General features: G+C 57.0%; 6 protein-coding genes across 5 annotated transcripts; 3 read left to right on the forward strand and 3 right to left on the reverse strand.

The window, feature by feature from the left end:
- Positions 1–493: 493 nt before the first annotated feature.
- VDBG_02056 (NADH-ubiquinone oxidoreductase 10.5 kDa subunit) lies at positions 494–1,092 on the reverse strand (the record flags this gene model as incomplete). The annotated part of the gene is made up of 3 exons (XM_003007822.1): positions 494–675; positions 750–856; positions 926–1,092. 3 exons carry the CDS (start codon positions 1,009–1,011, stop codon positions 584–586), a joined length of 285 nt encoding a protein of 94 aa, XP_003007868.1.
- A 479-nt stretch (positions 1,093–1,571) lies between these two features.
- On the forward strand, positions 1,572–2,422 carry VDBG_02057 (conserved hypothetical protein; the record flags this gene model as incomplete). Its single annotated transcript, XM_003007823.1, has 3 exons — positions 1,572–1,829; positions 2,039–2,175; positions 2,245–2,422. 3 exons carry the CDS (start codon positions 1,572–1,574, stop codon positions 2,420–2,422), a joined length of 573 nt encoding a protein of 190 aa, XP_003007869.1.
- Positions 2,423–3,383: 961 nt separating this feature from the next.
- On the reverse strand, positions 3,384–6,674 carry VDBG_02058 (SKT5; the record flags this gene model as incomplete). The annotated part of the gene is made up of 3 exons (XM_003007824.1): positions 3,384–3,628; positions 3,886–6,135; positions 6,188–6,674. 3 exons carry the CDS (start codon positions 6,672–6,674, stop codon positions 3,384–3,386), a joined length of 2,982 nt encoding a protein of 993 aa, XP_003007870.1.
- A 3,063-nt stretch (positions 6,675–9,737) lies between these two features.
- Positions 9,738–10,397, forward strand: VDBG_02059 (CBP4 domain-containing protein; the record flags this gene model as incomplete). The annotated part of the gene is made up of 3 exons (XM_003007825.1): positions 9,738–9,831; positions 9,887–10,071; positions 10,130–10,397. The coding sequence occupies 3 exons, from the start codon at positions 9,785–9,787 to the stop codon at positions 10,255–10,257; spliced, it is 360 nt and encodes a 119-aa protein (XP_003007871.1).
- A 657-nt stretch (positions 10,398–11,054) lies between these two features.
- On the forward strand, positions 11,055–11,722 carry VDBG_02060 (nascent polypeptide-associated complex subunit beta; the record flags this gene model as incomplete). The annotated part of the gene is made up of 4 exons (XM_003007826.1): positions 11,055–11,106; positions 11,147–11,173; positions 11,261–11,428; positions 11,493–11,722. The coding sequence occupies 4 exons, from the start codon at positions 11,055–11,057 to the stop codon at positions 11,720–11,722; spliced, it is 477 nt and encodes a 158-aa protein (XP_003007872.1).
- Positions 11,723–12,010: 288 nt separating this feature from the next.
- Positions 12,011–12,062, reverse strand: part of VDBG_02061 (tRNA-specific adenosine deaminase) — a gene marked incomplete at both ends in the record, with an annotated part of 3,507 nt that continues 3,455 nt past the window's right edge.

Here is a 12,062-nt window from a genome sequence, read left to right on the forward strand (position 1 = left end):
TGACCTCAGGTGGTATTCCAAAGACGAAAGGACGGGCTCGCTGCCGTGCGAAGCAAGGATGTCGATGACTCGCCTGCTGGGGAGGAGGACAGCAAGCAGGAGGATGATGCTCCGAGGTCTTTCTGCGACCTCATTTGAGCGCATGGGCGCTGGATTCAAGGCTATCTGGCCGGGCTTGCATTCGGGAATGGTTGCTTGCGAGGGGCAATACCCGCCGTAATAGCGTAAAGGTTTGCGTGCTTGCTTGTGTGCCATGGCCAGAGTGCGGAATCGAATTGGTTGAGAAGACGATGGATTCAGACGCGCTGTGTATGTGCGTGGATCCTTTCGTAGTGAGAGCTTCTAGGTTAAGCACTTTGATAATGAAGCAACTGGATCAAGGTTAATATGCTCGATATTCTGCAGTGATCTGCCAGCGTCTGGGAGGGTGAGCCTGCAAAACGTAGAATAAGTGAAGTCCGCACCGCCCACGGGATGCAATCCTCGACAAGTAAACAGGACCAGTCAGTCTATTCAGCCGGTAATGTACAGAGGTGCGCTGTCGGCCTCGTCTTCCTCCCTGCTAGCGAACGTGACCAACACTCTACGCTGTGGTCCTGACCAGCCCAGTCACGGTCTCCTCGATCTGCTTGTCGGACAGACCCTCGAGGCTCTGCGACTTCTCGACGCCGTATTCTACACCGACATGTCAGCGGGCTTGTTCGATTTCATTCTCGTCGTCTGAGGGTGGTTTCGAGGCGTGTGCTAACCGTATCGCGCAAACACCTTGGGCAGAGTGCCGGCCGCTTCGCGCAGCATGATGGGGGTCTGAGGGTTGTGCTTCTTCATGGTGGGGTATGTCCTCGTGAGGAAAGACCTGACCGAGGAAACGAGAGGTCAGTATTGAGAATGATGGCCCAGCGGCAGAGAAGGGTTGCTTGCATACCTGGTCGCGGCACTGTGCTCGGAGGTCTGGCAGAAGAGGAAGCGCACCTCCTTGAGGGCCGTGGTGAAAGCGTACTTGCCAGACATGATCGCTGGCGTGTGGTGGCGGAGGTTCAAGCAGGTGTGGTGGTTCAATGGCTCGGCAAAGGTATCTTGTTCTGGTTGCTCAATTGGGGGTGGATGGAAGCTCTGGCGTTGAGGATTGACGAAAGTTGACGATTCACGTTGCTCGGATTACCCACCTCGTGCATAACCCGCTTTAGACACTGATGCACGGAAATTGCACAACTGCTTGAGGCTGCACAAACGGTCTCGGAAGCCATCCCGTTATCGCTGGCTGGCTGGCTGGCGCTTGTTTCCGGTTAACTCCGCCCAACGCCAATCCAATTCCTCCAACAAGATCCTCCACACCTCAAAAGTTGCCCGCCCAGGATCGGAGCTTTTGGGTTAGACGAACAACCGCCCTCCCACGTCGTGACAATCGCACCCGTACGTCCATCTCCGCTCTCTCCCGCCCGCCCCGACCGCCGCTCTACAGGACAACCTCCCCGACGACTGCGATTTCCGAACCACGCTGCTTTGCCGACTCTCCTTCGACCCTACTCAACAGAAATCCATTCCAAGACTCCCTCTACACCAACGGCAAGATGGCCCCCACGACCAACATCTTCCGCGCTTCGCGGCCCATCTTCCAGCAGCAGATGTTCACCGGTGCCGCCGGCGCCCGCACCCGTGCCGCCTTCCAGAACCCCGCCTTCCGCGCGAGGATGTTCCGCGAGGGTTCCAAGCGCTGGCAGAGCGCCGACGCCGGCGCCGAGAGCCAGGCTCAGCAGAGCTGGTTCAAGCGCATGTGGGACAGCCCCATTGGCTTGAAGACGGTGCACTTCTGGGCGCCCGTCATGAAGGTACGTACGACGGGTCTTTCCCTCTCCGTGTTGTTCCTTGTATTCGTATGAGAATGCGTAGCATACAGCCCTAGAAGTTTCGGCAGACCTCTGTGCCGTAAAGGCTGCTGGGTATGGATAGGCACGCAGAAACCACCAGATGCGCAGGAAATGGGACACGCCGGAAGGCGACAGACAGACAGAACATACGGGCTAACCAGCGACTATAGTGGGCAATCGTCCTCGCCGGCATCTCCGACTTCTTCCGCCCCGCTGAGAAGCTCTCCCTGACCCAGAACGGCGCCCTCACGGCGACGGGCCTCATCTGGACCCGTTGGTGCTTGATTATCAAGCCCCGCAACGTCCTGTAAGTGCTCTCTGGCCCCGTCGTCCACGACGCGGCGAGCGAGCTTCTCCTCTCTGACCTGTTCCGCAGCCTCGCCACCGTCAACTTCTTCATGGGCATCGTCGGCATCATTCAGGTCACCCGTATCCTGATGTACGAGCAGTCCAAGAAGAACTCCGTCGCCGGCGTCGTCGAGGACCTCAAGCAGGACGTCAAGGACAACGTCCCCAACCCCATCAAGGACAGCACCTCCAGCCCTTCATCCTAGAGGGTGGCACACACCCACCGACTGACACATGTCTATACGGTGACTGGGCTGTGGAAGACTGGGCTGCGGGGATTGGCCAGGGCTGCGTGAGTCGCGCACCCGAGGCGTACAGGGAGGAGAAGCGAGTGATCTGGGCCGTGCAAGGCGATCGAGAGCACCGACTTTCGGTGAGGAACGAGAGGGCTGGATCAGGGGATTAGCCTGGCATCGACAGCTTTTCCTTTCTCCTTCTTGAAGACCCCTCTTTTCCTACGTCGCGCTGGCCAGGTGGGCCGATTGAGGAGGCGGGCTAGAGGATAGACGTTCTGCAGGCATTGCCTGACGGGCTATTCTTGTAAAGTAGCGTCGCTAGAGCGCCATAAATGATTATCTGACTTGGAAATCCGGCGCGAGCACAACCTCGTCTGCTGGTCTTGACTAGTTACCACGAGTCGTCAAGGCCATGGATATTGGATGTTCTGTAGGCTTGGAATTAGAGCATGTTTCGCAGATCCATCAGGCGAACTGCGACATGGTAAGGCAAGCAAATGATCATGTGCAAGCACGGTTGGTGCAGGACTGAGAATGATGGGATGTGTCCCTGACGAAGCTGTTGGGGGAAGAATCACTTCTCAAGGCCACCACATACTATTGACGTTTCTATGACTGAAATGCCTGTTTGTCACACATCGAGGCATGAGGCAAGCTATATCTCTCATTGCCAGTGACCATGCCCAAGTCGTCTATTTAACGATCTGGTCATGGGATATCTGCGTATTAGAGCAAGTACCTATCATCCCCAGCCCCATGCGGTTGTTCGCAGAAGCACAAATTCAAGAACCACCACAGTGTTACATGATGCCGACATTGCCTGGTACCTGATGTGGCTGCATTGGCCACTGCTCCTTCCGCCGGCGATCGTCGTCTTGGACCAGCCACTACCCTCATTAACTCGACCTGAATACACACAGGTCCCTGGTCGTCATCTCCTTGGACTCGCCGTCGATTTTAAAATATGAAGCTTGTCCTGGCTCCTGCTGGTCCGCCAAGCTCCAATGTATGCAGCTAATCGCTTCTCGAGGTAGTTGAAGTCCAATAATTTGTTGCATGCTCCGTACCCGCTTGCATTGCTCATTAGCATGGGGCAATTATTATCTAGCGCACGTTGTTCGTTCCACGTGAGAGGAGGCAGCCCGGCTGCAGCTCCGAACATCCGTATGTTTAATTCTGTGCTTTGTGGCAGTTCATCGAAACACTATAGCCATTAGTTGGTGCTGATTGCAATAACATCCGGGCCCAAAACTCACCCTCTTGTTGTTTACCCATCTTGCTCCGCGACACACGCTCGCGCTGTCGGGGGCCTGCTTTGCCATTGCCGACTCTCTTCAGATCCTCTAGTCGCTCGCGCGCCTTGGGAAAATCTTGGGCTGCAAAGAATCGTCGGTCAGTTACCGTTTATCACGTCGCAGGGTCACCATACTTACCGGCCGCGCGCCAGTACCAGCGCTTCGCATCCTCCAAGTTCGCTGGCGCACCAATGCCCACCTCGGTAAAGTAACCCATGGCATACTCAGCCTTGGCCAAGCCCGCAATCGCGGCCTTGCGCGCCCATAGGTATGCTTCGGTGTCGCTCTGCTGAAGAACCCCCTCGCTTCCGGTCAGGTACCAGCCACTGAGGGCCAACTCGGCCTGATGCTCTTCCTGGGTGGCAGCCTTGGAATACCACATGATGGACTGTCTTGGGTCGACGGGGCAGCCCATGAGTCCATACTCATACACGCAGCCAAGGCGGAATTGGGAAAACTTGTAACCCAGCTCTGCGGCCTGCTGGAACAGTTGCAGTGCATATGTCTCATCCTTGACAATCGCATCATTCGGCCCGGCTGACTCGTAGAGCAAGCCAAGTTCGTGAAGCGCATGAGGGTTCTCAGGGTCCGCGCGCTCGGCAGCGCGCTTGAGCCAGCCTACCGCCTCCCGCGGGTTCTTCTGCTGGCCGAGTAAGCCCTTGAGCAGTATCATGCCCACCTTGTACATGGCAGGCGTGTCGCCGAGCGTTGCAGCCCTCTTGTACCACTGTATCGCCTTCAGCGGATCACGCCTCGTGCCGCCACCATCTTCATTGCCAATTTCGCAACACACAGCCGTCCTGTACGCAGCAGCGGCGTGCCCAAGCTTGGCGGCCGATTGATACAAGGTGAAAGCCTCCTTGTTCTCCGGCTCAGCGCTGAACAAGCCACGTCCGAGTGAGTCGGCGTACAGAAACATCGCATCGAGGTTCTGGGCATTTGATAGCTTCTTCAGGATTTTGCTCGCGTCCATCAGGTATCGCTCTCGTGCGCGGCCTCGGCCTCGTTGGTCGGCAATCTTGGCGACAAGCACATCAGCCGCTTCGATCAGTCGTTTGGCCAGTCGCAGAGCAGATTCCTGGTCGTTGGGGTCATTTTTGATAACCATGCGTAGGTGCTCGAGCTCCTCATTTGTTACGGGTGGTTGAGCTGCTTTGGTGGAGGCGGGCGTTCCAGAATTGCGTTGCGGTTCGGGAGGAGCTTGTTGTTGTGGGCCGGCCATTGGGCTTTGCGATGTGCCATTGTAGTTGCGCACTGGCATCGGTCGGTCATTCACGTTCATGGCGGAGCCTGCCATGTGCCCGGGACGCACTGGCGCGGGATGGTGAGGCAAGGTATCTGATCGCTGGGGCGCGGGGCCATTCGGTAGACCAGGTCTCACCGGCACTGGCCCGCCCGCACCCGACTGGTGATCCCATCCATTCTGATCATATGAATCCTGGTGAGAGCCATGCCGTGCGCCGTTGATTGGAGGCATGGGAGGCGCGTCGCCTACCATCTCGAACACAGCCGCCTGGGGTTGCCTCAAATTTGGTTGAGACTTCATGCCCCTGAGATCCGGTGTGCGCCCTGGCCCGGGTTGTGGTCCTGACGGCATTGCAGGGTGTCCCTGATGGTCGAAGGACCCGCGGGCCCTACCGGGTTCCTCAAAGCTGGGAGCTCCCGAGTTGACGGATGGCGGGTTTCGAGCATACTCCGGGTTGCTCATCCATGAGGGAGTGTAGTACGAATCGAGAACATCACCGACTACTTCTTGGTGATCGCCCCCGTAATAGCCCTGGTGGCCGTTGTCGTAGCCTCCGTAGCCCCCCGCGGACTGCGGGACTTCTTGAACCGGCGGGTACATGCGTTGAGGCGGTGGCCGGTGACTTTGCGACGTCGCTGGCCTTGCCGGTGGTGGGACCCCTCGGTCGGGCGCTGTATTGTACGGCATTGTTCCCGTACGTTGAAGAGGCCCCCGAGCCATGGGATCTACATTTGTCGGCATGGTCATACTGCGACCTGGCGGGCCGAATTCGTTGGCTGGTGGAGGAGCCCCGTATGCGTCGTCTCGGTATTTGGCGCCGAACTGGGGTGCTGGAGCTGGGCCTCGACGCGAGTTCTCATATTGTTGGTAGCCTCGGGGAGGACCTCTGGCATCCATGGGAGGCCGGCCATAATCGCCCTCAGGAGATCGCATCTGATTACGCTGGGCACCACCGCCTCCGGGAGGGGGCCCGTTTCGCGGCCCTGCAATGTCCATGCCGGCCATTTGGCTAATCATATCTGACTCTTGTTCAAAATCTGCCCGGCGCTGATGGCCAGGGAAAACCGGAAAGGCGCCGCCGAATCCTCCAACCGTGTCAGGACTGATCGGACCTGCATCCATCGAGGGTCGCTGGCGGCTCGCTGATCTTTGTCAGTACGGTAAGCAACTCAGAGATGCGGATGCTGTACTCACATGCCGGGTCCGAGTTGGCCGAACGCTCATACTGCATCGGCCTACCTCCTCTTGCCGGTGGACCATTTGCAAAGCCTCTGCCGGGGCCAGGAGGGCCGCCTCGAGGAGGGAGAGGGGCGCTTCTTGCAGAGTCAGCGGTTGGGGGTCTCGCCATCGGACCACCCCGTCCCATCGGCGGCCTGCCTCCACGCCCAGGGCCTGGGCCTGGGCCAGGGCCGTATTGATCTTGGGGAGGATATTGCTGGTTCGGTGGAGGGCCACGACCATAGCCCTGGTCGTGATGGTGCTGCCCGCCGTAGTTCTGGCCATAACCACCATTGTCGTATTGATCATAGGCATAGTTGTCCTGGTAGCCGTCGTATTGCTGCTGAGGCGCATCGTAGTGTTGGGGAGGGCCTTGCTGATAGGCTTCGAGAGGTGGACCTGGCCGTTGCGCTCCGGGGCCAGGGTAAGGCCGCTGCGCCGGATAACCGCCCTCGTACGCCATTGCTTCCTTCCGCCGCTTGAAAATGACCGGTGTTCAAAGTTTAGGAGGCCTTGTTGGTAGAAAGAAGCAGGAGGCTCGAATGCGATTCGAAATGGACCCTTGCCCCACGTGCTTCCTTTGCGCAGTCGCGGTTTCGATCCGAAGTGCAAGATTATTGTCCTTGACGGGGTCCAACCGGAAAAGAAACAACCAATGAGGTTGTCGTGGTCCAGAAATATATCCAAACCAACGCCTGGCTACGCTGTGGTGCCGGCGTGCCGAGGCCTCGATGTCCAAAGCCCTGCGGTCAGGCAATGCGTTTGGGGTTGGTTCGGTGCGATCGTCGTTTCTCAGAAGGGCAGATCGCGCGGCGTTTGGTCTTTGCTGCTGGTCCACGGAATGCCGCTCCGTACACACTTTGACGCAAGGAAAGTGAAGGGAGAAATGCGTCGAGGAAAAGTCACTGCTGCTCGTTCGGATTTGTGTTGGCCCTATTTGAAACACTGGGATGGCGACGCTCCGTGTGTACCGACTGGGGGCTGAAGGGAGGGAGGGGGGTTTCGAGGTCGGACGGGAAAGCCACCTGTTGCCACAGACGAAGGGCGCTGGCGGCGGGGGTTCGAGGAGTCGATCAGGGGTGGAAATGGGCTTGCTGACGAGTGGCCCAGATTTTGGTCACGCAGAAACCCGAGTGTCTCTGTGCGAGTCGAGTGAACGGAGAGATTGGCTCGTATGGCCTGGTGTGGCCGGTGCAAAGGCCCTTTGCTGATTTGTATGTGGTCTCTGGACAACTGCGGACGGCCAAGTCCACCCTGAACCTAGGGGACCATGTGAGCATAAGGAAATGGGAGGCGAGCAGCAGAGAAGGCCCCTCCCCCCTGCCACCTTCCGTCGAAAGATGTGGGTGCTACTGGTCCCTGGAACGCCCCAGCCGTTAACAGACTAGCAGAGATGCCAGGCGGGCAGGTGCGCCCCAGTCACGGGTGGAGGGGGACAAAGGTCCCTGGAAGGCGCTACTGGTTGCTGGGTTCTAGCCCCGCAATATCGCCTGTCGTCTGTCGCCTTCTGCCTGCCCCCACCCTGAAGCACCCTCATCATTCTGCCTTGTCTGTTCGCGAGACCGAGTCGACTCGGGCAGCGCCAGATGGACGGCACGAGAGCCTCGAGTCCCCAGTGCCCAGCGCTACTGGTCCACTGAACACTCGGCGTTGGCTGGGCTGAGGTCAGATACCTGGCCTCGTCCCGCCCGGCTCGCATCATTGCGACATGCGTCCTTATTTCCGGCTCATGCTGCTATTCATCCTAGATAGGTAGGTAGGTTGGGTAACTTAGGTAGTACGGGCTGGTACCAGCAGACTGAGCGAGGGTCATTGATCCGTCATCATCTAATCCAAGTCCCTACGTGTGGCATTCTTTCATCAAATACCGTGCATGACCACAACACGATATTCTCAAGACGACGACTAGGACATCAGCATGAACACTCTCTCTGCAGAGAGCAAGACAGACTCTGGTTCTATTTTGGTCTTTTGGCTCCTTCATTTGCCAGGCAATGCGCAGGTCTTACCTCGTTGCGCAAACCTCCATGTCGTACCAGGGCCATGTATCAGAAGGCCAGACAACAGCGTGATTGGCCCCGACACATCCCACTACCTAGGGGGGCTCAGGATCGTCCTGGCTTCACGTCGCTCCATTCTTACTAAGGTCTGCGGCACCACCTGTCAGGGGCGCGCTGTAACCTTGGTAGGGGCTAGGATAGCATCCGTCCGTCGATGCGACATTCTCTGACGTCGGCTCGCCATGAGAGCCGGCTGCGGTTGTCATGCGTCTAGGCTGTTAAGGATTTCCATCATATGCTTTCAACATCAACCCACGCAAGCGCCATGCCATCCCATGTCGGCCAAAAAACAAAAAACCTTTCTTGACGCCGAAGACTCTTTCCACCAGCGTCCGGATCCTTGTGACGGGGCTGCCAATGTCCTCGCAACCCGCAGAGGGGCCGATGATTCTCCATTCGGGCTTGGCGGGATACCTCCGAGTTTCCCAGTGGTTATTTTCTCCATTGTACGTCGGCCCAGGATGTTGGCACGGCACACGGGGCCGGATTGCGCCGCTATTTCCCGGGGGGCTCAGTGGCTGCACGATTCGGTCTTGCGATCCTCTGTGGCGGTGAGACCGCCAATACTGAGCAGACAATTCGTCAGGCGACCCCATTCGCGACATGGAGTCAGCATTGGCGGCCTCTCTGACGGGACTGCCAAAGATCGGCACCGGTCGTGGCGCCTTCATCGCCAGCATGATGGCTTGCCATGAGCCGCGAATACGCGACAAGCCCAAGCTGGATACCTATCACTGGATGACGAGGTCTGCAATTCATGCCCACACGTCGCCTTGGTGGAGAGTGCGCCCGGTTCTCGCCTCCAAGCTGCATTGGTTCCTGCAGCGGAAGACCTGTTAGCGCCGAGGCGCCGTGTCGATCCGGTATGATGTACAGCGGCTGCGGCTGGCTCATCGCTACCCGATTGAGCTGCATTCTTCTGGAGTTGGTCAGACTGGGGAAAGATCCTGCACCGGCCACAGCACATGGCAAGCAACACATCAGCGAAATGGTTAGGCAGGGCGACCGAGGGTAAGAGTCGGTGGAGAAACGATTGCCGACCACACGGCACCTGAGCGAAGAATGCTGTATCGTTCAGTTTCTCCAGATCAGTGCCGCAGCTTGTGGCTGGTGACGGCCGTGAGCCGCAGTGGGGGGCTTCACAAGTCTCCAGTGTGGACCAAGGAGGTCGGCAGCATTCCTCTGGCATCGTATGGACTACGCTGCAGAAAGGTACTCTAAGGCTTATTCAGAAGCAGCCGCTTCCGTTCGCGACAGGAGTGTAAGCGTTAAGTGTGCTATTTCCGGGTCCTTGGTGTAGGATATGCCAAGGCGCAAATACCACTGTACCCCAATCCCTAGGCCAGAGAGCTGATGACGTGCAGACTTCATGTCCAGCGTCTCACCGCCTTCCATTTCGAGCACCACTTGACCCGTCATTGACGGCACGCCTTCACGACTTTGGTTTGGCTACGATTTGACACAGTTACCCTGCGCGAGAGAGTGCAAGCAGCCCAGCACACTAAAGCCAAAAATGCCGAAGCCGTTCAATTGGAGATTATGGACAAAGATGGCCGTCGGGTGAGTTTCTGTGTCTCCAGTTCGATCGCTTGCATGACTGACCATCCTTTCGCAGCGGCGGCGTCTGCGTGGTCGGCGGACCAGCTTTCACGATGTGGCTCACGCCCACTGAGGAGGAGCTTTTCAAACGATACAATCCAGATCTGCAGAAACGCAGCTTGGAGAGGAGAGAGCAGACGCAGCAGGAGTTTGATCAGTACGTGGGGAAGCTGAAGGAGCTGTCCAAGTCCAACAAACCACGTAAGTCGACGGAGACCACAGTACCCGACAAGCTTTTCCGGAATCTGATGCCATGTAGTTTGGACGGCATGGGAAGACGAAATCAAAGCGAAGAAGGAGACGGACAGACAAGCGCACCAAACGAAAGCGAACGAGCTTGCGCTGCAACAAGAGGCTATGAGGAGAGAGGCGGGAGTTTCCAAATGAGCAATTCAGGGCTTCAGAAGAAACAAGTGGCGAGTTATGATTTTCTGTACGATGTGTATAACACTATTGGGAACATGCTTCATACCAAGTTCATTCGAGTACGAACCTCTGGGGTGGGATGAATATTGTCGTTAATGGACATATGCGAGACCCTTGTGAGGACCATGACACTGCCGATGCTACTAGTGTCTATATTCGCCATCAAGAGTCATGAACATGAGTCCTGTCGTTGGAGGGACTTTCTATTCCAATCAACCCTTGAATGTGAGTACCTGCGAACCCTCGATGTTGGCAGGCTTAATTACGCGTCGCAGACAAGTGTATTGCTCAACATGATGAGCAATTCAACATTCATGTAGCCTTCTGCACTATAAAATACAAAGAAACCTTCTCGCGAGGACTATTCTAGTAGCAAGGCGGCTGGTCAGTGAATACAAGCCAAGACTCAAGACCACTTTCGGTGTGGGTCCAGAGTCCCGGTGGCCAATGCGGGGTGAATCGGTGAGCTGCCGGAGAGGACGTCGGACATTAGTAATTCCTCAAGCGAAGAATTCTTGGCGGCGCACAAAAACCATCTTCCCCAATAGCCATCATCATCAGGTCAGCCTCGCGACGTAAAACGGATCAGACGAATTGAGGTGAGTGACGCAGGAGGGCCCTTACGCAGCAGTCACGATCTCGTGAAGCCGGAAATGCTTTTTATCCGACTCAAAAATGGCTAATGCGTCCGATGCGTAGCTCATAGCCCTGTACACCGAATTATCCCACCGCAAACCTCCGGTCCCTTTCGATTCAATATGGCCGACATTCAGGAACGCCTCAAGAAGCTCGGCGCTGTTGCGCGGACTGGTACGTCCATTTCTCCATGAAGCTATATTTATTCTAAGAGGGTGCAAACTAACATGTTTCGAACAGGGTACGTCTCTACATAATCTCCGACCGCGCGTTTTCGAGGATCGAGTCGAGCACCGAACGCTAACCGACGTCTTCATACAGTGGCAAGGGCACCCCCCGAAGGACGCAGAAGCGTGTGTTGCCGGCCGCTCCGCCGGTGACGACAAGAAGCTTCAGGCTTCCCTGAAGAAGCTCAACGTCCAGCCCATCCAGGCTATCGAGGAGGTCAACATGTTCAAGTCTGACGGCAACGTCATCCACTTCGCCGCGCCCAAGGGTATGTGCCATTCTTTGGTCGATTGGAAGGATGCAAGGATGGCAATCTAACATGGTGATCACAGTCCACGCCGCCGTCCCCGCCAACACCTTCGCCGTCTACGGCAACGGTGAGGACAAGGAGCTCACCGAGCTTGTCCCTGGCATCCTCAACCAGCTCGGCCCCGACTCCCTCGCCTCCCTCCGCAAGCTCGCCGAGAGCTACCAGAACATGCAGAAGGGCGAGAAGGACGGCGATGAGGACGACATCCCCGACCTCGTCGAGGGAGAGAACTTTGAGAGCAAGGTCGAGTAAGGCCGGCTCTTGTCTGACACCGAGCTTGCGATCGAATTTCTGTTGCGACGGCATGGGGGACTCAATGGGCTTAGGCAATTCAGCTACCACACCGGCGGATGAAGGGAGGGGAAGGTACACCCCTTTTGCAATATGAACCTGGCATTACGACACTGTCGTCGAAGCGAGTCCGAACTACTTGGTCGTGAAATGGCGCTGGATCGGGATGCGCGGCGTATGGCACATCTTGCACCGAGGTTGGCCGGCCCAACTCCTTAGCTGATGTACGAAATTGGGATACCACGTCTTGTAACTAAAGTTGTCTTTGTTATTATGGTTGAATGCTGAGGGACGCAAATGT

Source organism: Verticillium alfalfae, genomic scaffold, assembly GCF_000150825.1.
Source record: "Verticillium alfalfae VaMs.102 supercont1.2 genomic scaffold, whole genome shotgun sequence".
NCBI classification, from domain to species: domain Eukaryota; kingdom Fungi; phylum Ascomycota; class Sordariomycetes; order Glomerellales; family Plectosphaerellaceae; genus Verticillium; species Verticillium alfalfae.